At 40.7% G+C, this 26,373-nt stretch overlaps 1 protein-coding gene across 5 annotated transcripts in view; it reads left to right on the top strand.

Moving 5' to 3' along the window:
* Positions 1-26,373, top strand: part of bcas3 (BCAS3 microtubule associated cell migration factor) — a 367,208-nt gene that overhangs the window by 276,576 nt on the left and 64,259 nt on the right. The window contains exon 24 of one of the 5 annotated variants that reach the window (XR_014868693.1): positions 405-16,885. The exons of 3 other annotated variants lie outside the window; for them this stretch is intronic. Coding sequence is in view for 1 of the 2 variants with exons in the window: in XM_085130750.1 (XP_084986876.1) it covers positions 405-427 (23 nt within the window). In the remaining variant the exon portion in view is untranslated. Of the gene's footprint in view, positions 1-404; positions 25,255-26,373 lie in introns of those variants that run through there. One more of the 5 variants, XM_085130750.1, reaches the window with a different exon arrangement.

The raw sequence follows: 26,373 nt of genomic DNA, 5'->3' as shown, positions 1-26,373 counted from the left end.
AAAAAACCTCGTAAAGTTGCCACGAGCGATGACAACGACTTGTAAAATCAGTCGACTACCATTAAAGGCCGGGGATACTTTCCCCTCGCGTTTGGGTGTGTCTCTGCGTGTACTCGCGATCTAGTGTTAATGTTATTCATCGTGTAACAACCCCCAGGAGGTCAAAGGTGATGAGGTGCTAAGAAGTTCTTTGACACTTGACACAAACACACACACTGGCTGCTGTGGCTCCCCGCAGAGCAGGACTGTCACCACCCGGAGTGAAGAACTAATTAGCCTGTGATCTGTGACACAACCTGTGCTCGTGCACAGATGAACGCACGTCTGCGTTGTTTCGCCTCCTAACTGTCGTCTTTTCTCTTTTCCATGTGGTCCTGCTGATAACGTGGGATGGATCCTAACAGGTCAGTGTTCTTTCATTTTATGACGTTACCAAATGAAATTGACGGCGAGGTCTCTGTGAAACGGAGAGGTCGCGAGGCTGCCCTTTAATTGTGCTTTTAATGGTGACCCCTTGGTGCCCCGGTGTAAATAAAAGTGTCAGACAATAAAGCCATCACGCCAATGCGACTATTATTAAATAATGCTTAAAGCCTTTATGTTTATGTTTTAGACGACCTCTTGCTGCGTTATTACCTGACACTTCACGTTTCAGAAAGAAGTTTCCTGTATTAACTTCTCAGAGGTGACCAGGGTCCACATTTCTTTATCTCTGCATGGCTGAGGCAGTGAGCCATGCAGAGATAAAGCACATTACAGAGAAAAAGAAGAAGACATATTTTGTACATATATATTATATTATGCTCAGTTTCTTAATATTTTACTATGAAATCAATAAAATGCTGTTAAGTTTTTCACCTTAACGTAAGCAGAGTTTCAATCACTGGAGCACCGGGAACGCCGCCTTCCCCGTGTCCTCAACAGAGATGGGCAGTAACACGTTACTGTAATCCGATTACTTTTTTCAAGTAACGAGTAAAGTAAGGGATTACTATTGCAAAAACGGTAATTAGATTACCGTTACTTTCCCGTAGGAACGCTGCGTTACTGCGTTACTAAAACCGTGATTTTTTAGCGAGAATGTCTCATGACAGTGACGTAAGCGAGTGCGACGTTGGTGACAACAGCTGTGTGCAGATCAACAATGGATCATATATCGAGTGCAGAGAGAGTATGAGCGTGCAGCGTTTAAAGCGTGGAAGTACTGACCTTACTTTGAGTTTGATTCCATAAAAAGTGACAAAAACATTAGTGTCCGTTGTGCGTGGGAAGAAAACTTCTTTTTACAGCGAAAAAAACCCCTAAACTTCCAAACAAGCACCGAGTAGCTACGACGTAATGGGAAACTCACAGAGAAACTTGCGGATTCTTCCACTGACCGCTGCACACCTGCACCAGGGTAAACCTCCGCCTACCCCACTCCTGCTTTACAGGTGAAAATAGAGCAACAGGACTGCTAGTCTTTGACTTTATTTATTTTCTGCTGTGTTTTACTTGCATCTATTTGAAAGACTGAGTGTAAACACACAAAATATTTTATTTTATGAGCTGGAATGTGCAGAAAATAGGTTTAAATATTAAACAAATTTCTTCCAGTCAGAGAATGTTGCAGATAATTAAATTTTTACTTGATGCATAAAGTTAAAAGATTAAAACTAATAAAACAAGTTTTAAAAAGAGACTTTTCCATTTGATTACATTTTGTATGATGGATTATGTAGAAAAAGTAGAATTGGGCTGAAAGATCTATCACTTTATCACCTATTCAGGTTGTAAATCGTGTTTTTAAAAAGTAACTAAGTAATTAATTACTTTTGAAAATAAGTAATCAGTAAGGTAACGGGATTACTTTTTTGGGGAAGTAATCAGTAATTAGTTATTGATTACTTTTTTCAAGTAACTTGACCAACACTGGTCCTCAATGATGGCTACACCCCTGTTAGTAATATTTACTAAAGTGTATAAAATAGACAGTTTCTACTGGTGTGCAAATCACAGATGTAAGTCGGCAGGTACAGTATTTAAATCCCTGTGCCGGTGATGTCATTCGTGCACATTCCCACAACATGAGCAGCGTTGCGTGTTCTTCTAGGCGCATATAGCTTTATTGCTCCATTTGTCACTGCCAGTATTTCAGGGGGGTTTTCACACTCCCAAGGTGAATAGGAATGAGTGATGGCCAATAGGCTCAGCTTTCTTCAATCTTCCTCTTCTCCCTCTGTTCCGTGAGAAACTCAGGGAGGATGAGGGAAGTGGGGCTCCTCATCAATCCATCCGCAGAGAGAGAGAGCGATGAGGTTCTGAGGAAGAGAAGGTGTGGGAGGCTCGGTTTAGCCGAGGGGAGTCCCAGCAGCGATCCACGCACGCACACGTACACGCATGCAGAGGAAGAATAACACCCATATATCTGGCGCGTCAACAACCGGCCTCTGTTTGCACAGCGCTGACACCGGCGCAGCCAAACTGCTACTGGAGTTTCTCATCACACGTTCGGTGCTGTTTGTGTGTGTAGGTGCACAACCGGGCGCTTTGATTGTGTGTTGGCCCGCATTTCCATCTGTATTTGTTTTTCATGAGCACAAGTGTTGGCTGCCCCCAGGTGTGTGTGCGTGAGAGCGTGCGCGCGTGCCAGATGGCAAAGTAGATCCGTCCACATTGGTCCAGACTGTCATAGCAACAGTATGGAGGTCTTTTGTGCATCTGGTTGTTTGGACTTATTTATTTTATTTAATGCTGTTTGAAATATTATTTTCTTGGGTTTTGTCGATTTCTGCCAAATATACGCAACTACTACATATTTGCAAACCTTGACACCAACACACTAACTCGTGCTGCGTTGCCCACAGTACCAGACTGTGCAGTCCAGTTTAAATCAGTCTCTGGTTTTCTTTCCACTTCTGTCTAAGCTGAGTTTTTCTTCACCACATGTTTGCTAACTTGTTTAGTTTACAGTACTGGATTGACTTAAAGCAACCATCAGGAGTCTTAAATTCATGACTTTGGTGAGTGAAAATATCTGAATCTGTCACTTTGTCCCGCCCCCTTTGACAGCTTTGCTTCAATGCAAACATTGTGCCACAAGCTGTGTCCGTCTTCTCATTTAGTTTTGTTTTTGTCTCCTTTTTTCGGTATGATGAACGATCAGCAGCTAATCTTCTGTCGGTCTTTCTCTAACTGGACTGCTGCCCGCCTCTCCTCTGTGCGGATTTAGCAAACTACTCCCGATTGGAGGCGAGATTGCCTTTTTGACAGATGAGGTGGAAACGTCTGCTTTTTTGTCTGAGAAGTATTAAGCCTGGTATGTTTTGTGCACTTTGCATGCAAAGAATTTGGCTCTAGTTTGTGAATAACATCCAGAGCTACTGAGCCTTTTTCTTCTTCGAAATCCTGTGAAGTGCAATGAATACTTCAGTCGAAGATCTTGCAAAGTCATCCCCTTCGAGGCTGCGAGAAGGAACTCTGTAACTTATTGCCCTTAAAAAAAGAAATCACTTAGCGCTCTGTTTGATCTCCTTTGTGAAATATGCCGCCAGACAGCGTTTCACATAATCCCGCGCCGTTTGTAGCCGACGATGGGCCTTATGACTGCAGTAAATTACAAAATGGCCGACCTAAGCAGAGGAGCTAGAAAAGAAGAAGAAGAGGGAGGGAAAGGATGGCAAAAACACACTTTGGTAAACTAGCGTCTCCCCCACCTCTGCTCCAGCTCCCTGGGATCAAACAAGAGGGAGGATTTGGACGAGTAAATCATTTCCTTCAAGTGGTGAACTCTCAGGGCCAGCAGAGTGAGTCAGACGTGTGTGTTCATATCGAGCGGAGGCATCGCAGCAACACTTTGCCAGAAAGCCTTTCTGCTTTTCTCTCACACTCTTCCTCAAATGATGGAAAATGTTGGACTTTGAAGTTCCGATAAGGAAAATTCATCACATTCTCTCCGGCTGCCTTTGCTGGTGAAACCATTACGTCCACCGATGTTTATTGGGCGGCGCCCCGAGTCGCCGGGTAGAAAAACATCCTTTCATCTTACCAAAGAAAAATTATTAGCCAAGCTTTTCAAAACCCTTTGGCACAATGCTCCGCGCTCATTTATTATTAACCTTCGAGGCTAAAAAGGAAGGGTTACGCTAATTTAGTTTGTATTTTTAAGGGAGTTTTTCTGCAAATGTGAGGTCATAATTAATTAAGGTAACGTCCTCACCTGTAGCAGGAACATTGTATCCAAGTCTGTTGATTCATGGCCTCACTCTGGCAGAGATTCCCCTCCCTGTCTGCGAATCACTGCGGCTAATATTACAGTCACTCTGAAGACTGAACTTGTGACATTTATAGCCATGCTGTGATATTATTGTACCAGCGCGTTCAGAGCAGCCCCTGTTTTTGCTGTTACAGCTTCACCTAGCACTTCTGCCCGTCTTCTAAAACTCCCTGCGTTTGCGTGTGAGCGTGTCAGATGTGGGAATGTTTTATCTTTCCTCAGTTATCCTTTTTCACTTAATGACTATTCCTCTGGACGCCACAGCCAGACGTTGTGTTAAAAGTTTCCTCCTCTGAGGTGTAACGCAATCTCGCCACGGTCAAAGAGGCTGACAGGGCTGGAGACGCTGGTGTGTGTGCGTGTGTCAGTAAGACTGGGGCCTGTCGCTATGTGCTCGACAAAGTAGCAGCAGTGTGTCCACGGCGTCCATGCGTTTGTGTTGCTTTGTTTAATCTTGCTTACCTGCAAGTGTGTGTGTGTGTGTGTGCGCACGCGTGTGTGTTTCTGGTTTGAGGTTATTGTGAGCGCCGGGTGAAAAGAAGCAGAGCCTGGATCTGCTTTCTATCACACCGATCTGCTGAGGGCCAGAAAAGACCCGACTCCTCACACACAAACAGGCGCGCACACCTATTCATGCACCGCTGATTAAAGCAGCCAATAGTCGAACAGAACAAGAAGGCACGACTAAAAATCGCTAAAAAACACTCCAACAGCACCTGGTGTAAAAATAGATTTCACGCAGTGTTGTTTTGTAATCTGCAATAATCCCAAAACAATCCAAGAAATATCTTTTTTATTTTATAAACTTTTAAATCTAAATCTTTAATTAATTAACTTAAATTATGATAATGAATTTAACTTCTGTCTGAAAGATGTGGCAAAGTGACAGGAAGTAAATGTTACTTTCCCTCGCTGCGTTTTCATAAAAGTTCATCTTCAGAAATGACATTAAACTTTAGTGACAGGCATCGCAGGGAGATTTCTTTACTTGCTCGTTTGCAGCTTGAGGGCATTGATTACATCATATGTAATGGATCAGAAATCATAAAAATGCTTATTTTCATATCTCAAAGCGAGGCTGGTTTTCAGATAAATAGCAGAAGGACTGTGCTGAATTTTGGCATTACATGCTCATAATCTTGTCATAAAATTGATGAAACTGAAAGCGTATGACCTTTGTCATTCACTTAATGGGCTCTACACATCACGGCCATACAGACACAAAGCCTGTAATAAACATGTCATGGGAGGCTACTCAGCTAACCACCAACAGTATGTGAAGGAGCGAGTTAGAAAACTTCTAAATCTTAAAACTAGGCATAAACATGTCCCTGTGACTGTGGTTACCATACAACACGTAATCAAGTCTAAATAATAGAGCAGTCCTTGCAGGGCACATTTAAAACTCATATAACGTACAATAGAAAAATTAGTGTCTGACTTTAAAATACAGCCCAGTGATGTCACAGCTGGTATTTTAAAGGCAAAATTCTTGCATTAATTATGATTTGAAAGTTTTGACTGTAAAAATGTTGTTTTCTCTTCTCTCTTTAATTCAACTGCAGCTCAAAAAGTTTTATTACTTAAAATTAATATTTCAAACCTTGTGTTTTTAACAGCGTAGATCAACAATAATGAAATATGATTTGTGTTTGTTTGTCTGTGTGTTTCTGCACTTGTTGCATAGAGCGGTCGTGCTTCTCCCTGCTTCATTTTGCAGCAAAGATTTGTAGAGATGGTTTTGTTTTTATTTATTTATTTTATTTTTTTACTTTATTATTTTTTATTTATTTATTTATTTATTTTTATTTTTTTTACTTTATTATTTTTTTATTTTTTTATTTATTTTATTTTATTTTATTTTATTTTTTTTGCTCACGGTACACCATGTAAAACCGGTTAAAACCAATAAATAAATGTTTTTAAAAAAAAGATTTGTAGAGATGGTTTTGTTTTTATTTATTTATTTATTTTATTTTTTTATTTTTTATTTTTTTATTTATTTATTTATTTTATTTTCATTTTTTAAATTTTTTTTTTGCTCACGGTGCACCATGTAAAACCGGTTAAGACCAATAAATAAATGTTTTTAAAAAAAAGATTTGTAGAGATGGTTTTGTTTTTATTTATTTATTTAATTTAATTTTTTTACTTTATCATTTTTTATTCATTTATTTATTTATTTATTTTTTATTTTATTATTATCATTATTATTATTATTATTATTATTTATTTATTTTTGCTCACGGTGCACCATGTAAAACCGGTTAAAACCGATAAATAAATGTTTAAAAAAAAAAAAGATTTGTAGAGATGCTACGAATCCCCCAGCTGACCACTCCTAACTGGTCTAACTGGTCTTGTTAACCTTACAGTATAATATGCCTCGTGGTTACCGTTGCTGTGATTTGATGTGAATAAACCTGAAAAGTTTGTCAGCCGGAAGACGCAGATTTTTGTCACATTTTTGTCTATTTTCTTTGTTTTTTGTTAATTTGTAAGCAAACACTTCTATGGCTCGCTAAAGCTGACTTAGCTCTGTGGTCTGTGCTGGCTCTCACGTTCACATGCGCTTCACACTCTTGCTTCTTGACTCTCTGCGAGCTGTAAGCCTCCAAACTCACCCAAACAATGCAACAACAAGTACCAAACAAGTGTGTTGATCTTGAAGTATTTCAGTTTTTCAACGTAAAATTCCTGGAAAACTGCTGTGCTATCATCTAGTGAGTATTAAGGACTTTCTTAACAAACAGCAGCAGATGAAGATGTGCTGAGCAGCTGTGGAAATAGAGTCATCACACGAGTGGTAGGCAGGGCGCTGAGAGCTCAGTGCTATCTTCTCTCATCAGAATTGGCTATGAAAGGTCAGCATGTGTGCTCTCCTGCCAATATTTCACTATATGTGTTCACGCCGTTTTGCAGATACGGGGGTAAAATTGTCAGACCCTTCCACCCTCATGTGTTATAAGTCCCATTAATAGCACACTGATCCGCATAAGCTGTGTTGACCCCATAATGTTCTCCCCAGTGGTGCTCGCAGTGGTGGCATCGAGGTCGCTCGTGTATCGTTTACATGTTTGTTGTAATTTAACTCTCGTTAGCTCGTTTAAGCTTGTTTTCACCGTGTTGTTGTGTTTCGGACACGAGGTATATATCCTCACATCTGTTTGGAGTGACAACCAACTCATTCTCACCCCTGTTTACCCCCGGCGTGCCCTGCTACCCAGCTGACCTTATCGTTGGGGCAGGAGTGCAGGGTCCCACAGGAGGACGGGGCTCCGCTCATCCACCCGGCTTAGGAGGGCAGGGATTGGGTTTAGGCGACAGGTGCCAGAGGGACCAGCCAGTCCCTTTGCAACAACACACACATACACTCACACACATGGAAACATATACACACTGAATCTGGCCGTGCCTTAATCCCCAGCCAGCTGTTGCAGTTGCTAGCCCAATCAGTCTAAAGTGTCGAGCACTGGGGAAGCTTGTGTGCGTTTGTTTGTCAGGGTGGAGGGAAATGTGTGCGGGGAGGGTCAGGTAGCTGTCATACATGCCAGTCATCCTGGCAGTCCAGTGCATTTGGAATTGGACCCCTCTCCACCCGATGACGGCCCGGGCGCCCAGTCTGATAGATTCATAACACATGTTCCTGGCACCGTCTCACACACTCACAAATAATACACCCTCATTCATTATCCTCCCTCTGGCTTAGATATGCCCAATCCTATCACAGAGCACGCCAAAGGCCAGTAGAGGTGAGACGGGGCAGACACCCCTCTCTCCTCACAACACCCTCCTCTCCTTTGAGCTGGCCCATCCTCGTGTGACCCTATAGACACGGGCTAATCCATCAGGAGCACGGGGCGGGGGTGTTTGGGTAAGGGTTATGGATTGTGCTGCGTCTGCTGTCAGAGGGTATCGCTGCCAGTTCGTGGCTCATGTCATCACTGGGGTTTCTCAACATCTAGCAGATTATAGCAGGATGGCACCGATTGTCAAACAGAGTCCACTGTAAAAAATCATGAAGGCCCAGGCATTGGTGAGACGTGCAAGCTAATACTGGCTGCTTTGTACCAGAGTTTGCCTTTCTCCTACAGTTCTGACCTTCAGTGCCTCTAATGTGATGTATGTGAAAGTTAACTGAGTTTTCTGGTCATAGAGCCGCATCACTCCTAACCAGTGTTGGTCAAGTTACTTGAAAAAAAGTAATCAGTAACTAATTACTGATTACTTCCCCAAAAAAGTAATCCCGTTACTTTACTGATTACTTATTTTCAAAAGTAATTAATTACTTAGTTACTTAGTTACTTTTTAAAAACACAATTTACAACCTGAATAGGTGATAAAGTGATAGATCTTTCAGCCCAATTCTACTTTTTCTGCATAATCATCATACAAAATGTAATCAAATGGAAAAGTCTCTTTTTAAAACTTGTTTTATTAGTTTTAATCTTTTAACTTTATGCATCAAGCAAAAATTTAATTATATGCAAGAAGAAATTAGTTTAACATTTAAACCTATTTTCTGCACATTCCAGCACATAAAATAAAATATTTTTTTTGTGTGTTTACACTCAGTCTTTCAAATAGATGCAAGTAAAACACAGCAGAAAATAAATAAAGTCAAAGACTAGCGGTCCTGTTGCTCTATTTTCACCTGTAAAGCAGGAGTGGGGTAGGCGGAGGGTTACCCTGGTGCAGGTGTGCAGCGGTCAGTGGAAGAATCCGCGAGTTTCTCTGTGAGTTTCCCATTACGTCGTAGCTACTCGGTGCTTGTTTGGAAGTTTAGGGGTTTTTTCACTGTAAAAAGAAGTTTTCTTCCCACGCACAACGGACACTAATGTTTTTGTCACTTTTTATGGAATCAAACTCAAAGTAAGGTCAGTACTTCCACGCTTTAAACGCTGCACGCTCATACTCTCTCTGCACTCGTTACTTGAAAAAAGTAATCGGATTACAGTAACGCGTTACTGCCCATCTCTGCTCCTAACGTTTATTATTTATGTTTAACATTTATTTAACAGGTCAAACTCTAGCGATTAATAACGTCTTTTGCAAGAGTATCCTGGGCCTGATACGCAGCACTGTTGTTGCTCAGGTGCCTTTAGGAAAAAAGATGATTTGCAGAACAGAAATAATATTAGGAACGGTTAGTTAATGTTAATGTGGTAATGTAAGCGAGAATCAGGTTCATTATTTGGCCCAGGACGACTCTGACATGCAGACTGGAGGAGTCGAGGGTTGAATCGTCCGGATAGTAGTCAACCAGATTTATCTCGTTACCCACAGCCGGCAAATAAATGGATCGACAAGTTTATTTCTTTCTCTTTAATACTGCTTGACAAAAATAGAAAATATTGTAGTGCTTGTTTATTAACGTGTACATAGCATTCAACATCACAGTGCAGGATCAAACCGTTAGAAGCTTCAGCAACACAGATGGAGACAATCATCAACATTACAGCAGCACCGAACACGGAGACGAGAAACACAAAATCAAGGATATAGCAGATTAGCATAAGCAGCTGATAACCCACCCAAACTAATGTCATCAGCTGGGCTCTCGGGAGGCTTCAAGGGTAATCTGAACGCTGATCGAAAGCCTTTTTTTTCCCATGACAAGACTACAGCTTCTTGCTTATACAGGCACACCGGGGCTGTTAATAGTCTCGTTTCTGTAAAGCAAATGCAAGTCTTATGATGACTCATGCTGTGCTTTAATTTCACTACATACGTGATCACAAGATGAAAATCTGCAGCACTCGAAGCAATTTCCGCTGAGCTAATTTGTTGTTGTTGTCTCATAGAGCGAGCTGTACACAGGAAGCTTTAAGATGCTGACATTCCCCTGCTGAGTGTTTAAAAAAGTGCAGGTAAAATGAGAAAACGTTTGTTTTGCTTCCCAGGAAAGGGCAACTTCCAGTTAGACATCCTCTTTCACATGGGTGTCGCTGAAAAGCAAATGCAAGTCTTATGAGGATGATTCACATAATACGATGATTTCATAATGTCATTAGTCTATTATGTGATCACAAGATGAAACTCTGAGCTACATCACCAGTTCATATGGACCATTTCCACACATCATGTTGTGTATGAATATGATATCAGTTAAAAGCCGCATCAATAAGATGTGTTAACACGATCCACTCTGCAGTCACAGTCTATGCATTATCCGGACCGTCCTTTCTCTGTCAATAACGCAGCTAGTGATGCTCCCCTGATAGTGATTGCTGTAAAAGAGCAGAGTGAGCTCGTATTGATATTGGAAAAAAGGAAAAAAATATATATGAGGTGAAGTTGTTCAAATTTCACATTGACTTTATTTCTGGGTATAGCCGCGGGATTGGTAGAGACTTAACTAGCCCCCTCCAGACGCAGAAGTAGATCCAATATCAATGCTTTTAGCCCACATGGCCAGTCTGCACATAATCAATGCCGTTTGACAATCAGAAGCAATTAGCCCAGGAATATTTGAAATGATGAGTATAATATGTTTCTTGCAGGAAATACTAAAATAAACAGGACAGAAAACTTTTGTATTCTTCAGGATATTAGTAAGTAAAGTCTTTTTTTAATTTAAGATTACAAGGATCCTTCAAGTGTTGATCATGTATGTTAGCAGGCTGGCTCTAACTGCTTAGTTCAAGTTGTTCAAGAGGTCCATGAAACATGGTGACAAACAACTAAATAAGGTTAAAGTTAGCGGTCTCTTCTCAATCACTGAAACCTATTTACTCAAATAGAAAAATGAAGCTGTGATAAGTTGGCATCACATCACAACATCCTTCAGAAGCTTTGCCGGACGTTAGCTGGTCTGATCACAGCCTCTAAATTAAGAATGGAAAATCATTCCAGAGAAGAATTTCCACCATTGTGTGGTTTTAGTCAGTTTTATGAAATTTGATGACGCATCTGGATGATACAATGATTGATAGTAAATATGCTGCCAATATGCAAAGGATCCCTGCTTTGGTTTGTAAGGAGTTTGTGGTCTAACTTAGGGCTGGGCGATATGACCCAAAGTATGACCTAAAGTAAGAACAAAAAGAGAGTTCTTAGTCAAAGCTGTGTCCCAGATGTCACACAGGCACTTTTATTAACATAGAGCATAGATGTACATAAAATTTACTCAAAAATAAATTATGAGCATTTATTAAATAATAATGCTCCATAATTAAAAGAAAACTATGTTGTTTTTGTGCATAACAAAAAGCTCACAATTGTGCAGTCAAAATGTAAACTAACAGATGCTGAGCATAATAACAAAGACAGATTTCACAGCTGCTCTGTTCCCAACTTCTACTGTGTGACTGACAGCCTGCAGTTTGAAATCCTCTTCGTAACCACATCTCTGAACAGGTGCCATTTATGGTCCTTATACACAGTAGGGTAATATTACGTTGAAGCACAGTACGTATCACTCCGCGAGGCTCCTCGGTAGCCGTAATGTTCTGACAATCCATCAACCGGTGAAGCACCGTAGCTTACCAAAGTCGTACTAAAACATTTTTGACAGATTGCTGAGCGCCGTGTACCACATTAAATCGGTTCGCAGCCATCAAGCACAACCAGAATTCATACATAAGGCGCGCTGTCAACTTTTGAGAAAATGAAAGGATTTTAGGCCGTGCATGGCGTTAGCGTGGTTAGCTTGTTAGCGTGGTTAGCTAGCTAACACGTTGACGGCGTCCAGCCCCACGCACAGGCAGTGTTGCCAACTTAGCGACTTTGTTGCTATATTTAGCGAGTTTTCAGACCCCCTAGCGACTTTTTTTGTAAAAAAAAGTCGCTAAAAAAAGACGTGAAAGCGCATATCGCTTTTACTCTCAACAAGCAGCGAGTGCTGTAACGCAGTCAGTTCTTCTTTTACTCTTATGCTGTTTTGTGGATCACAAGGTTTAAAACTACTTATAAACACACACACACAAAGTAACTCCACCAGAGTGCCTATTTCGGGTCACTTTTGCCGGTCCAAGCCCGGATAAAGAAGCAAGGTTGGAATTGTGACATTAAAAAAACAATAATTGCTAAAATAAATTTAATTTGTAGTTCTAAATAAACTCTAAATGCATTTAGGACGTTTTTTACTCACTTTATGTCTCGTCCACGATGTTATTTCTCTCTCCAACAACATAGATTACAATTACGTTAGCATGACCAATTATGCAAATTAGGCGATGACGTCATTTAGCGACTTCTAGCGACTTTTAGGACAGCCAATAGCGATTTTCCTTACTGAGGAGTTGGCAACACTGCACACGGGGCGATGCGCAGTAACTTGTTAACGGAGATTTGCCATGTCCATCTTGTCGCTTCCTGCAGGTGAAGCGATGGGGGAGGAGGGGGAGTTGTGTTCAGTGAAGGAGGGGCGAGGCCGAGTAATGCTGCGTAAAGACAAAAGTGGACGAAAGAGAGGCAAACTTGTGGCTCCACAAGTATAATTATAACGTAACATAGACTATATCGATATAAAGGATATTGTCACATCTTATATCTCGTATAAAAATATATCGATATTTTTTAAAAACTCGATATATCGCCCAGCTCTAGTCTAACTCGTAGCTGGTCTTATGCTTTTCTTGTACCTTAGCATCATAATCTCGTTTTCTGTTGTAACAGCCATGTGCTCTATACGCCATTAACCCACCATGCAGCCCCGGGACATCATAACCTCTGTGTTGCACTTAGTAATAGTAGCTCTTCATTCAGAAAACACTCTAAAAAAACCTGTTTTGTATGTGAAAGTCGTCTTTTTCACATCGTCAGCGTGTACATGACCAGGCCCGCTAACGTCACAATGTTGAAGTCACATTACAGGTTTAACAGCTTTACTAAGAAGACACCAGATAACGTCTAGTGATGGCAACTAATGCCAATATTGAACAACTTTGCTTTCCAGTCTGAATGTATGGGATGATGGGACCTCAAGGTCTTCCACTCGCTTCAGGTGTTTGGTTAAAAGAAGGAAGTTTGATGATGTATTAACTCAGGGACAGGATCCAGGCAGGATGTGGCTTTCATGGATACCTAAGGCATCGGCCCTCTTCTCGAAAGCTGCTGCTTGTATTTTGCAGCTGAACACTCGATGCATGTGTAGTCTATAGAGTCCATGTGGTTACTGGACTGTACAGACGTGTGCGTATAAAACTGAGTGTGTGCATGTGTGTGTGCGTGAGAGAGAGAGAACTGGAGAGCCCCTGAGTGCTCTTTGTGCTAATAAAACAGCAGCTCTATGGGACACTGGACACCCTGGATCAAACTCCATCACATTACTGAAATATTACACCTCCCCAAGCCAGGGGCCTGCAACCAGTTGATGTGTGTACATGTCAAAGGTGTGTGCGACTGCATACATCAGCGGGCGTGAGCAGCGATGCATTCTCATATACACAACTGGGCGTGTGATGAAGTATGCATGCAGCCATGAATAGTTCTATGTGTGTTTACCCATGGTGTTGTCAGCATCCTGACAGTCCCTTCACAATATGCTGTCTGTGTCGGCTCTCTAAGTGCTGGAGCTCGTATTGATCCCCATCCTGTAGGGAGGATATTGTAATATGCGAAGGCTCGATGTCTCTTCGCCACGTTGCCACAGAACACATCCAGACTCAGCTGAATGAAACTGTTCATCAGTTGTCACAGTGTAGGAAGGAATTTAAAGGTCTTCTCTTTCTCTTTCACGCTGTGGCTGTATCTGAGAGCACAACTGTGCAGCCTGAGTGACACTTTATCTTTATTAAATACATTTGAGTGTTTTAACCACATTGGTTAGAATCGCCCCTTTTGATTTCTGCCCATAGTCAAGTGAGCTAAACTAGAAAACTTACTAAGAATGCATACACCCCAGACCTTTTGCCCCCTAACGCAACACATCCTGATCATTTCTCACATTTGTTATGTGTAGGTCTGCATATATTTGTGTATCAGGGACAAAGGAGTGGGAGCAGGGGAAGCACAGAGATTTAAAGCTCCACTCCCAGCCCTTCCTCTCAGGGTCAGGACCTCGAGGCTTTGATCTCTCATTAGGGGGCAACCATAACACATACACCAGCTCAACCTCTACTATATCACTAGCATGGAGAGAGAGCGCGGCATGCTTAGAGGTTAAACGGTCTAATTTAATGACTCGGCACAAAACACACGGGGTGGAAGAAGATGAAACGATAGATGTTGTGCAGAGATAACGAATGAATGAAAAAGTGTTCGTATATATAAATACTGAAATACAGCTTGACTTTGGCCTACATGCTCCAGGTTGCATTATTGTTTTTATTCAAGTCACCAGCAGAAATTTTAAAGAATCACAAACTCCTGTAAATTCAGTGTAATTGTTTGTTTTTTCTAAAAACGGTTGATATAGACACAAACTGTTCGCTGGCATAATTATAGTTGTCAGCCTTAATTTGTCAAAGCCCAGTGTGGCCATGGGGCAGAGAACAGTGGCAGAGCCAAAAACAAAGATTATCACTCCTTATCAGAGGGTGAGGACAGCGAGACGTTGTTAGGAATCAGCAATGATCCCGATTTCAGTCTCAATTGCACCCAGCACAGATGAGCTCAGGGCCTGCCATCACAACTAAATCGCACTTGACCGTGACAGGTGTTTAATATAGCAGAACACTGGATTAGATGACACTTTAATGCATCTTAGGGTGAAACGGGACAAATACACAAAGCAAAGACAGAGAGAGAGTGTTTTTAATGTTAAAATATAATTATTGTTATTATTCATTTTCAAATGTATTGCTTTACCATACAGCTGTTGAACTAGTAAAGCACATCCTTGATTATTTTGGGATTAAAATTTCAAATTACAGTTATTTACTTTACGTTTCTGAACCAAAACATTTGTTTTAGTGGTTGGATGTTATGTCCAGTGAATTCTGTTTTTTAGTTAATAACAGTATTTTTTTAAACAAATGTTTAACAGATTTCCAGCCACATCATCTGACATATTTAGTACTAATCTTTTTTCAATATTATCGAAATAAGATAACAAATGAGACTTTATTTATCCCATATTTGGAAAATGATTTTGTAGCCGCTGATACAATAATAATTTAAAAAGTAGTCATCGTCACTATAATTATCACCGTGCATACTTCAGTTCAGTTTTGTGTATATAACGCTAAATCACAAACAAGTTGCCTTAAGGCGTTAATATTATTCTGTACAGGCCTACAGTGATATAGAGAAGGGTTCGCATTAGTAAGATGAACTATTACAAAATCATCTAAGCAAATACATTTTTAAATGATAACAAAATGTTAAAAAAGTGATAAATTATTAAAGGTTATACATTATGAGTATTTGTGCATGTGTTTTGAAAGATTTCTTGCATTGTGTATCACGTACCTGTAATCACATAGTAACACTTGCACTGAAAGCCTGAAAATTAAACCCGTGGTTTAGGCTTGAATTAATTCAATTCAATTCAATTTTATTTATATAGCGCCAAATCACAACAAAAGTCGCCTCAAGGCGCTTCATAGATACAGAGAAAAACCCAACAATCATATGACCCCCTATGAGCAGCACTTTGGCGACAGTGGGAAGGAAAAACTCCCTTTTAACAGGAAGAAACCTCCAGCAGAACCAGGCTCTATCTGATCTAAATATCTGACTGAAATCTACCAAAAAAAATAAGAAAATGACACCACCTGAATTTTCTACCACTTATTTGAGTCTGAATCATGGACAGCAGTCTAAGGAGAAACTCCCACCTCAACCATACAATGCAGAGGAACAGCGACTCTACTCCCAAATAACCTTTTAAGGTTATTCTTAAGTTTTTTTCTCAGAAGCTGTGGCCATAGGTGAGGGTAGGAATCTGCTCCAATTTCACACCCAGTTCTCGCCTCACCAGACTGGTACAGTGTCTGCATCACTGCCGATGCCACAGTAATCCATTTGTCAGTCTTCCACTTTACCAAGATACGTCCTAGCCACTTCAAACCATGCTAGTGTAATCTCAAGAGCACTGCCTCAATGAAGTCAAAGGAAGCACATTACCAGAAATTCTGTCCAGGAAAGTTACAAATAGAATCAGTGGCAAATGGCTCTTCTGCTGGGAACAGGTCTGTCCTATTGCCAAGAATGCAAATCAAGCTCTCGAACACTAACAGGTCTGTCCAGCATCCTCCCCCACCACCTGGACCTACTCACCACCAGGTGGTTATCAGCTGACCGCTCTGCTCCTGTTTTTACCTGAGTGTACAAGACATACAGCCACAGGTCTGATGGTATGATTACACAATTGATCGACCTGCAACTTTGGACATCTTGGTGCCAATTAAATGGCCTGTATTTTTATAGTGCTTCACTTAGTCCCTAAGGACCCCAAAGTGCTTTACACCAGCGGTCTCCAACCTTTTTTGCGCCACGGACCGGCCTTTAAGGTGTCACGGATAAATACAACAAAATAAAACTAGTACTGGTACCAAAAAAAGAAGATTTATTCATAACACACGTGAAAAGACCCAGGAAAACCGATTTAACGATAAAAACGATAACAAAATAACGCTGAAAACCACTAAAAACCCTGAAAACTATACATTTCACACCTGAGCCTCAACTCTCGCGGCCCGGTACCAAACGACTCACGGACCGGTACCGGTCCGAGGCCCGGGGGTTGGGGACCGCTGCTTTACACTACATTCAGTCATTCACACACTGGTGATGGCAGCTACATTGTAGCCACACTGGCAGTGGCGAGGCTGCCGGACACTGGCGCCACCGGGCCCTCTGACCACCACCAGTAGGCAACGGGTGAAGTGTCTTGCCCAAGGACAAAACGACCGAGACTGACTGAGTCGGGGCTCGAACCGGCAACCTTCCGATTACAAGACGAACGCCCAACTCTTGAGCCACGATCGCCCCACATTACACTTTTGGAAATCCTTATGCTCAAGCGTGGTGTTTGTTATCTACAAACTGTTCATCTTATCATAGAAGTCCAACAAAGAAGGGACTGGGGAGTAACTCCCAGTCACATCCCTTGAGGTCACACTCTCCTTGCTCATATGAGTGTACAAGTCCCCAGTAGGTTAGCGAAGACCCAAACATCACTGGATACACCGAACTGTCATTTTGTCCCATAAGTGCAACCAACAGGCAGGACCTGTTCAACTTCTTTGTCCACCAGGAAAACATACGGACACTGAACTGGGGGAAAACACGTATAGCAGCCACTCTACTCCCGAATAACCAAAGCACCGAGTCCCTCCTACAAGTGGTGGGCCCACAGGAGGGAGGACCCGTGTATTGGTGTCTCTGGTGTCACAGTGAGACCCTTTGTTCAATAAACACTTGCTAAGAGGTTTAGTTATGGTTTAAAAACTCCCACTTCTTATACATTTGCTTATTTAAGTCCAAATGTTCTCATTACACATAAAGAACAATGCAGGACTCCAATTCTTTAGCTGCCATTTACTGTTATTTAATTGCAAGGCCAAATTCTTTAAATTATTTCTGCATAAATAAATGAGCAATTTCTACATATTCAGTATATCATAATATTCAGTCATTGTTTGAATGTCTCCTGAAGTGCATTCCCAGGTTTATCCTTCTCAGCGGTAAAAATGTGAATCCAAAGTCTAAAGGTGTGATTGATCATGCTGTGGAAAATGAAACTCATGTGAATGTTTTCGCTTCGACATTCAGGGACATTTCCCAGTGGCGCCAGAGGAGGTTAGGCGGGTTAAGAATCTTAGCAGGGCTGCTAAAGCCTTTTGGAGCGGCTCCTTATTAATCTCTCCCACACCCCCAGCAAGACATTAGCAATAGGTTTAGGCCGATTTACCTCGCCTGATAACGCCGCCGCCAGATTTTTCCAATCAGTCGTATACATGTGCACACAAACAGATACAGAAAACGATGTTTTATCTACACACTTGCAGACTCTGTCTTTACTTTAACAACACGCAGCTGTTTTCCTTGCATGCATCTGTCTTCTTCACTCGTCTGTTCTTCACTTCACTCATTTTTGCTTCACTTTGTATAAAGTTACATTTCTTTCATCCCTTTTTCTCAACTCCATCATTTCCACCCCTTTTTTGATGAAACCACCATTCTTGTTTCCAATGTTCTTTCTGCTCTAGCAATTTCCTTCATAGCTGTCTTTCTATCAGTTTATTTCCTGTATTCTTCCTTCTCTATAATTTCCCGTTTACCTTCATTTGATGGGTATTTGGGTTCTTCATCTTGTTTCTTCCTAAAGTCATTCCCCTTTACTCTTTTGATTTTATTTCCTTGACCCATCCAGTAAGGGAGGTGATTTATCGCTGTTCTTGGCCTGCATCGACATAATGTTAGATGTTAATGTTAAAGGTTGTTGTGCATTAGTTAAATATTGAAGTCTCACACAGAAGAGCAGGATTCAGGATTAAATTTCTCTCACTGGTAAATCCAACGATTCTGTTATATTATGGTTTTCTGTAGGCAGCACACAGTTGCACAGTCTTTAATGTTAAACTCTGTTTACACTGTGGACCGGTGTCACAAATATTAATGCAAAACTTTCCTGCAACACCCTGCTGTGCTGAGATTTTTGGACTCTCTTTCACACCTCAGCTTGCCACCCCACCCCCTCAAATCCTAGCATGGACACCCTGTGTGTTGGAGGGGTGAGTTAAGACCCCCCGACTATCCTGGATTATCCTTCATATAAGAGCCTTAGTGCTGGCCGGTGCTACAGGACTACTGTCCACATCAACATACACTCTCTCTCACACACACGTGCACACACGTATGCAATCATATGCTGACCTCAGAGGAGGAATCAGGGCAACAAGGATACAGGAAAAATAATAATAGGCAGGTCTTCATAAGTGTGTCTTTCAGCATCATGAATAAATTATTCTTCTTTGGAAACTATAAGAAAAACATTAACATTGAAATTAGTGTTGATAATATATATCTAGAAAGGGTTAATGCCATAAAATTTCTTGGTGTGATCATTGATCATAAGGTCTGTTGGAAATCACACATCACTCATGTGAGGGGAAAGTTAGCTCGGGGCGTTGCTGTCTTGGGGAAAGTAAAACAATTTCTGGATAGGAAAACATTGTATATGTTATATTGTGCTTTGCTATTACCATACATGAGTTATTGTGTGGAGGTTTGGGGAAATACATGTAAAAGTAATATTCAGACTATAATCATAATGCAGAAAAGGGCCATTAGACTAATAAATCAGGAGGGGTAATGCACTCTTTATTAGGACGCAAGCTATAAAATTCCAGGATCTGGTGAAGTTTAAAACAGTGCAAATAATATATAAGGCAAGGAAAGGGATGCTCCCAATCGAAATAAGTAAATGGTTCTTAGAAAGAGAAGGGAGGTATAATTTTAGAGGGAATTTAAAATGACAAAGAGTAAGAACAACATTGAAAAGGATGTCTATTTCAATAGTGGGAGTTAAATTCTGGAATGAGTTAAAAGAAGAAATAAAGGTCAGTAGTGATATAAACCAGTTTAAAATAAAACTCAAAAAAGAAATTTTAAATTAGTATAAGAATGAAGAAAATGCAATTAACCCAAGACGGCAGTCAAACTGATGTTTGTTTTCTTCTGCAAATTAGCAAATCTAAATATAGTTTTAGTTGAACATGAGAAAATATGTTTTTTGTGATGTTATGTTCTAAGTTGAAGGCGTTGTTTACGTTTTTGTTGTTCAAATTTAGATCATGAGGATGTAAACCTGAGGGGGTCGGGCTAAATATACTTCTGCCTACTCCTTTTCAAACAACTGCATGGAAAGATTTTATGAAACGTTGGTGAATGTATATGTTTGAAATAAAAAAGAACTGAACTGGACTGGACTGGACTTGTAATGGAGTCGCTTTCCTGTCCCTGACTTTAAAATCGTAGATTTTTTTCCAAGTCACTTTAGTTATTTGTGGATTAAAAATGTTGGAACAAAGAAAACAAACATAAAAACTTTGAAATGACAAACTCAGTTAGATAGTTAATAGAAATGTACTTAATGGTTCATTAATTTATTATTGTTTGAAGCGAAGGTTCAAACATTTCAAATATCACCGTGTCTCGATAGCTATGTTCAATTTTATAGACATTAGAATAAAATTATTTTCAGTAAAACAGATTTTTATGTACTTTCAAAAATGCAGCAATTGTACAAAATGTTAATATTCCCCATTAATACCTGTGTAACTGCAGCACCAGGTAACGACACAAGCTTTATGTACAGACGTCAGCATTGACAGCATGCTTATGTTGTATCGTTTAACTACCACCTACACTACATCTACACTATATAATGCTGCAATCAGTGCACTTGTTTGCAGAGCTGAGTTATTGGTTTCATCTAAAATATTTTTTAATACTATAATAATTAAAAGAGGGCATAATCATGTCTACGTTTGCAGTTTAGCTTTAATGAAATTGACTGAAAACACTTTTTGACTTTTCATTATCAAACATGAAATTGGCTTTAAATACTATTGTTGAGTAAAAAAGTCAAGAATCTTTATTGTCATCTTTAAAAGAAGTGATCCCACTTTTAAAACGTATGTTAGACAAGACGGGAAATCTGGAATAAGTTGGTGAAGTGATGGAGTGTGACAGGGCCCAGAGAGTGGTAAAGGTGAAGGGGACAGACGTGATGAGGAGGTAGATGTGGTGTTAAGGAGAGAATGAGGAAGAGCACATGATAGTGATTTTCCTAAAAGGATGGAAATGGCTGCTGTGAACAAATAGTTGAAGAAAACAGAGTAACATAGAGCAACGTGTAAGAATGGAGGGAGGTGCACATCTTTTGCTGAAGGTGCAATCTAATAGAGATCGGAGACTGGGGAGAATGTAGCAAGGCAGAGTTGGGGACTGTAGGATGAGTCTGGAAATCAAGAAGAGTAAGGGAGTGAAGGTAAAAGCAAAAGTCGAAGAAGGACGAATGTTGCACAGAGTTCAGAGTTGAGACATGATAGAAAACAGCAGATGACTGTGAAGGTACAGCTGAAGTGCTGAGAGAAACTGTTGAGAAGGTGTTAGCTGTTTGCACTGGACTGATAGAAGAAGACGTCGAGGCTTGGTGGTAGAATGAGGAAGCACAGGAAAGTATCCAAAGGAAAAGGTTAGCAAGAAAAAGTGGGATAAGCAGGGAGGTGAAAAAAGTCGACAGGAGAGAGAAGCAACGATTAGTAAGGAGGAAATGAAGAGGATGAATGGGAATGCAGTTGGTCCCAATGACGTAGCTGTGGAGGTACGGAGACGTCTGTTACTCTTTTCCACGAGTACCTACTCAGCTCAACTACACTTTACTCTGCTTCAATCAATTTCCATTAGAATTGAGTGCCACCTAATGTCTCTGGGGTCGTGATAGCAACACCGCCAAAAGTCCTGCAACGTCATTTGTATGTAACACACTCACAACACAACAATGGAGGACGTTAAGGTGATTTTGCTCCTTGCAGGGACTGCGCTTGATAAAAATGGCAGTTTTGATTTCTGTGAAAGAGACACTCTCATGACTTATTTGGTCACGCTACTGGCTAGTCGATGCAGTCTGTTGTTACATTTTCAGATCAACTCAGATTGCTCGGATGCCCGGTTGAGTAGGTACCAAAGAAAGACCTGGTACCAGGTACCACTGCCTCTAAAAACTGAGTCGAGCGGAGCCGAGCAGAGCAGGTACCTCATGAGTGAAAAAGGGAGAAGGCAATGGATGTTTTAATGAAACTATTTAACACAGGAGAAATGAGAGTGTATGGTTTACAAAGAAAAACTGTACTGATGCCAGTTCTGCAACGCCACCACAGGGATCAGTATGTTGTCATTTCTTGAACAAAAGCCTTGATAAAACTACTTACGTGGATATAAACTAAATTCATCCAGGGCTGTTACTTTTATATTAACAATAATAGTATTTGTTATTCAAGTTTCTCTTGCCTTGTATTTTTTAAAGAGTAAAATAAATTGTTCTTTCAAAATGTAGCACCACAGCTCCTTGCCACGGTCAGGATGATGAAGACTTGAGGATGGTGGGTGTGTGTCATCAAACAGGCGACCAATGATCTGCTGCCGTCGACTGAAGTTTACAACTTCATTTACGTCTCGTTCAGTGCACAGAGTTGCTGTGGAGGGTGTTGATTGATTTAAGCTCGCTCTCTCTCAGTGTGTGGATTTCTTTCAGTTGTGTGTGTGTGATAAAGAGCGAGAGAGAGAGTGTTTGGGCGGAGAAGGCGGAGATTAAAGAGGCGGGGTAGTTGCTGTGCTTTGGCCAATGCTCCATGGAGGCCGTTCCTATAAAGCGCTGCAGCCGTGAAATGCGTTTTATTGTCGCTTAATCCTCACACTGTGGCAGAGCCCCATTTCACACTGGATTGTGGGGGGGGGGGGCCTGTGTGTGTGTGTCAGTGAGAGAGTTTACGCGCTCACACTCCCCGGGGCCGTGGCTAATTGAACAAATTTGCACAGCAGGGGTGGAGGCACATGCACTGCAGGAGATTTGATTTATGAGCACCGAGGCTGGAGACACACACACATGTACTGACAAGGATGGCACATCTGTGCAAATAACTGAATATATAGCATTTATTATATGCATACATGTTTCTTTCAAATCATCAAAGACACACAAGCAGGAACAGTCTGGTGTTAGATGGTAATAACGTGCAGTCACCACTGGATTGTTTACATGGAATTAAAAAAAGAAATTCCCAAAAAGTTGGGACACTTTCAAAATTGCAACAAAAACTAAAATCTGTAATTTGGTCATTTACTTCAACTTTAATTAATATGGCAAATGAGCAAAGATTTTCAGGGTCAATACCAAACAAGTTTACCCTAGGCTGTCTCTCCAGGCCTAATATTGTCCTGCTGACACAGACAGTGTCTTGATGGGAGCATGTGTCTCTCTAAAATGTCTATGTAAGCCTCTGCATCAACGGTGTCTTCGTATGTGCAAATCCCCCATGCCATCGTCACTGATGCACCTCCACACCAATAGGCTTAAAAAAGGCTTTTTGTGCTTCGGTCCATCATAAAATGGTCTAAACCAGACGTAGTATGTTTGGTTTTATGTTTCCATGTTTATTTCTGAAAAACACAGAGTTTTTGGAAGTAATTTATTATCCTTTTTGCCCCCCCATCCCCACCCCGTAAAAAAAGGCAAATAAAGCTACAATAAAAATCTGCTGTAAGTGGCTAAAACTGGTTTTCATGTACTATAGGATCAAATAACAACCACACTATCCAAATTCTAATTCATTTATTTAGACAGGAGTCCATCAAATATCGAATTTGATTTGTTAAATCCTAATTTCTCCTTTGTTCTGATGACACTGTCAACAGGATACAGCTGTGGATTAACAACACTTTTTTAGTTTTTAACAATTCCAACCTCCTTTATTGTAAAGTTTCATCATTCTCGACATGTTTTTTATTGTTGACAGGTCTGCACTGCACGTCGCTCAGAAGTCATTGCACAGAAACAGTCTGTAGACCTGTGCAACTGCAATTTATCAACTTTATCAAATAAGTTTGCATTAAAAAAAGTGAAGCAAGTTTGCGCCCCACACAATTTGACAAAAGACAAAACACTATCTGAGCGTTCAGTTCAATTCAGTTCAGTTTTACTTATAAAGCACCAAATCACATCAGCTGTTGTGTCAATGGGTTTATATTGTAACGTAAAATGATGTTATCAAAGCTGCTGATATTGTCATTCCGTACAAATCTAATCATGAGAAAGACGTTTTGGACAATTTTGAAGCCCTCTCACAAATGCACACCAAAAAAAAGGGGGCTATAACTAAACTATTTTTTGCACATTTGAAATAATAATAACAAAAAAACCCATTTTGATAATTCCCTTTCAAATTAAAGTAAATATTTTGCTGACCACTCACTTTTCCTGCCATGGATGGAGCCCCATCCGTCACAAGTATACAGACACGCTTCATATCCAGACCATTTTCCTCAAAAAGAGCTGAAATCTTCTCAAACATTATTTTGCCAGCTGTGTGTCCCTCTAACGGTAGTAAGCCGTGAGCTGTGATCTCCTGCTATAGGCATTACATCAGTTTTCTTCAGGTCATCTAACAGCATTTCAAACTCGTCTGACGCCAGAACTTCAACTCTATGAATATTTGAACTGTCCTACAGGGGTACGTTTTTAATAGCAGATGTCACACTTACTTTAATTTTTTCGTCACTTATCACCGCATCCACCACGGCCAGCATGCAGTATTTCACTGTTTCAGAATCTGTGAAAGGCCTTTTCTTCTTCGCCAAGAAGCAAACACGAAGGGAAGATGCTGCAGCTCTCTTGGGCTGTACAGGACCCTCACCATGGTAGTACAACTCCAGTTGTAAGATTATTAAACTCGGTAAAATGAATAAGTATTTGTCAGTCCAGGCAGGGTTAAACCGACAGTTTTCATTGTCAATTTTGTGCTTTTGGACTGAGAAAGACATGCTGTTGTCGCGTCATATATTACGATGATTGTTTAATATGTTTACATCACGGTGCATTGTGGGTTAAATATTGCTAGGCTACTAGGAGTGTTGCATTCACAGTCTACACTACGCTGTAGGAATTTTAAATTTTTAAAAAATTAATTAATGAATTAATTTTTTGCGTTTTCTCTGTGTTTCTGCCAGGACCACAGGCAGGGCCACTCACAGGTTGCTTCTGGGCCGCATTTGGCCCGCGGGCCGCCATTTGAATAGGCTTGGAGTAACCGTACTACAGAAAACCTTAAGAAGTTCCAAATGCTAGAAGAGGGTTTTCTTGGGGGTGATCTATCTCTGCAACACACTCAGCATTTTTACTTCTTTAAAAGCTTTTTATATATTTTATCCAAGAATCCACAGTAACCACAGGGAGACTTTAGTGTCCAGGATTAGAAGAGCTGCTACCCACTCTAAGGTCCTGTATCATGGACAGCTCCAAGTGTTTTTCTTTTCTTTAAAACAATCATTTATTGACTTTTTGGAAACAAGACAAACAACAACAAATCAGCACAGCCAAATGCAAACAGAAAGGAAAAACACAGGTGCATGAGTTACAAATGTAAACATCTGGGTCAGAATATGTACAGTATTCACATTTAAAGTCAAGGGAAAGAAGAGAGAGGAAAAAGGAAAAATACAGACAATTATTATGTTTAAAAACAAAATGTGATCCCGTTTATGTAATAGCTCGGCAAGTTCACGAGGTAGGTGGTCAAACAAAGGCCGTCATATCCTATAGAACAGCGGTCCCCAACCCCCGGGCCTCGGACCAGTACCGGTCCGTGAGTCGTTTGGTACCGGGCCGCGAGAGTTGAGGCTCAGGTGTGAAATGTATAGTTTTCAGGGTTTTTATCGGTTTTCAGCGTTATTTTGTTATCGTTTTTATCGTTTACTCGGTTTTCCTGGGTCTTTTCACGTGTGTTATGAATAAATCTTCTTTTTTTCGGTACCGGTACTAGTTTTATTTGTTGTATTTATCCGCGACACCTTAAAGGCCGGTCCATGAAAATATTGTCGGGCATAAACCGGTCCGTGGCGCAAAAAAGGTTGGAGACGCTGCTATAGAATGCATCGCAATTGCCCTTTATAACGGCACTAATGTTTCTCTGTACCACTGTGTAACAGTGGGGGGGTCGTCTCTGCATCCATTGAAACAGTACACATCGCCTCACTAAATGTAAAAGTTTACATAATAAAAGCTTTTGTACAGAAGACAGAGAGCCCTTCTGCAGATAGACCCATAAAGAACAGCACAGGGTTCAGTGGTGAAAGAGTGAGTTCAGCTCTGTAGCAGTATTTTTCCAAAATCGAACAATTAAAGGACATTGTCATATGTGATGGCAGTAAGTCCCCACATCTGTATTGCACAACTCTCGGTGTTTCATTTTTCTTTAGGAACTACCACCAATAAGCCAGATAGTCACGTGTATAGTTCTGTGCACGTTGGACATCAAATCTTCTGCAGAAGTCTGTTTGTAAAAGTCATGGAAGACCAAATGTTTTATAATCAAATCCCCTCATCCTCTGCAGATTTACCTTGTGTCGTCTCTAGTATTATTCTTGAGGTATCTAATTATTTGCCAACTTTTTAGCTCCATCTTTACTTCTGGCAAGTCCTCTACAGCGATCGTGTTGCGTTTCAT

This window comes from Neolamprologus multifasciatus, chromosome 14, assembly GCF_963576455.1.
Source record: "Neolamprologus multifasciatus chromosome 14, fNeoMul1.2, whole genome shotgun sequence".
In the NCBI taxonomy this organism is placed as follows: Eukaryota; Metazoa; Chordata; class Actinopteri; order Cichliformes; family Cichlidae; genus Neolamprologus; species Neolamprologus multifasciatus.
This window is presented reverse-complemented; position numbering and strand designations above follow the sequence as displayed.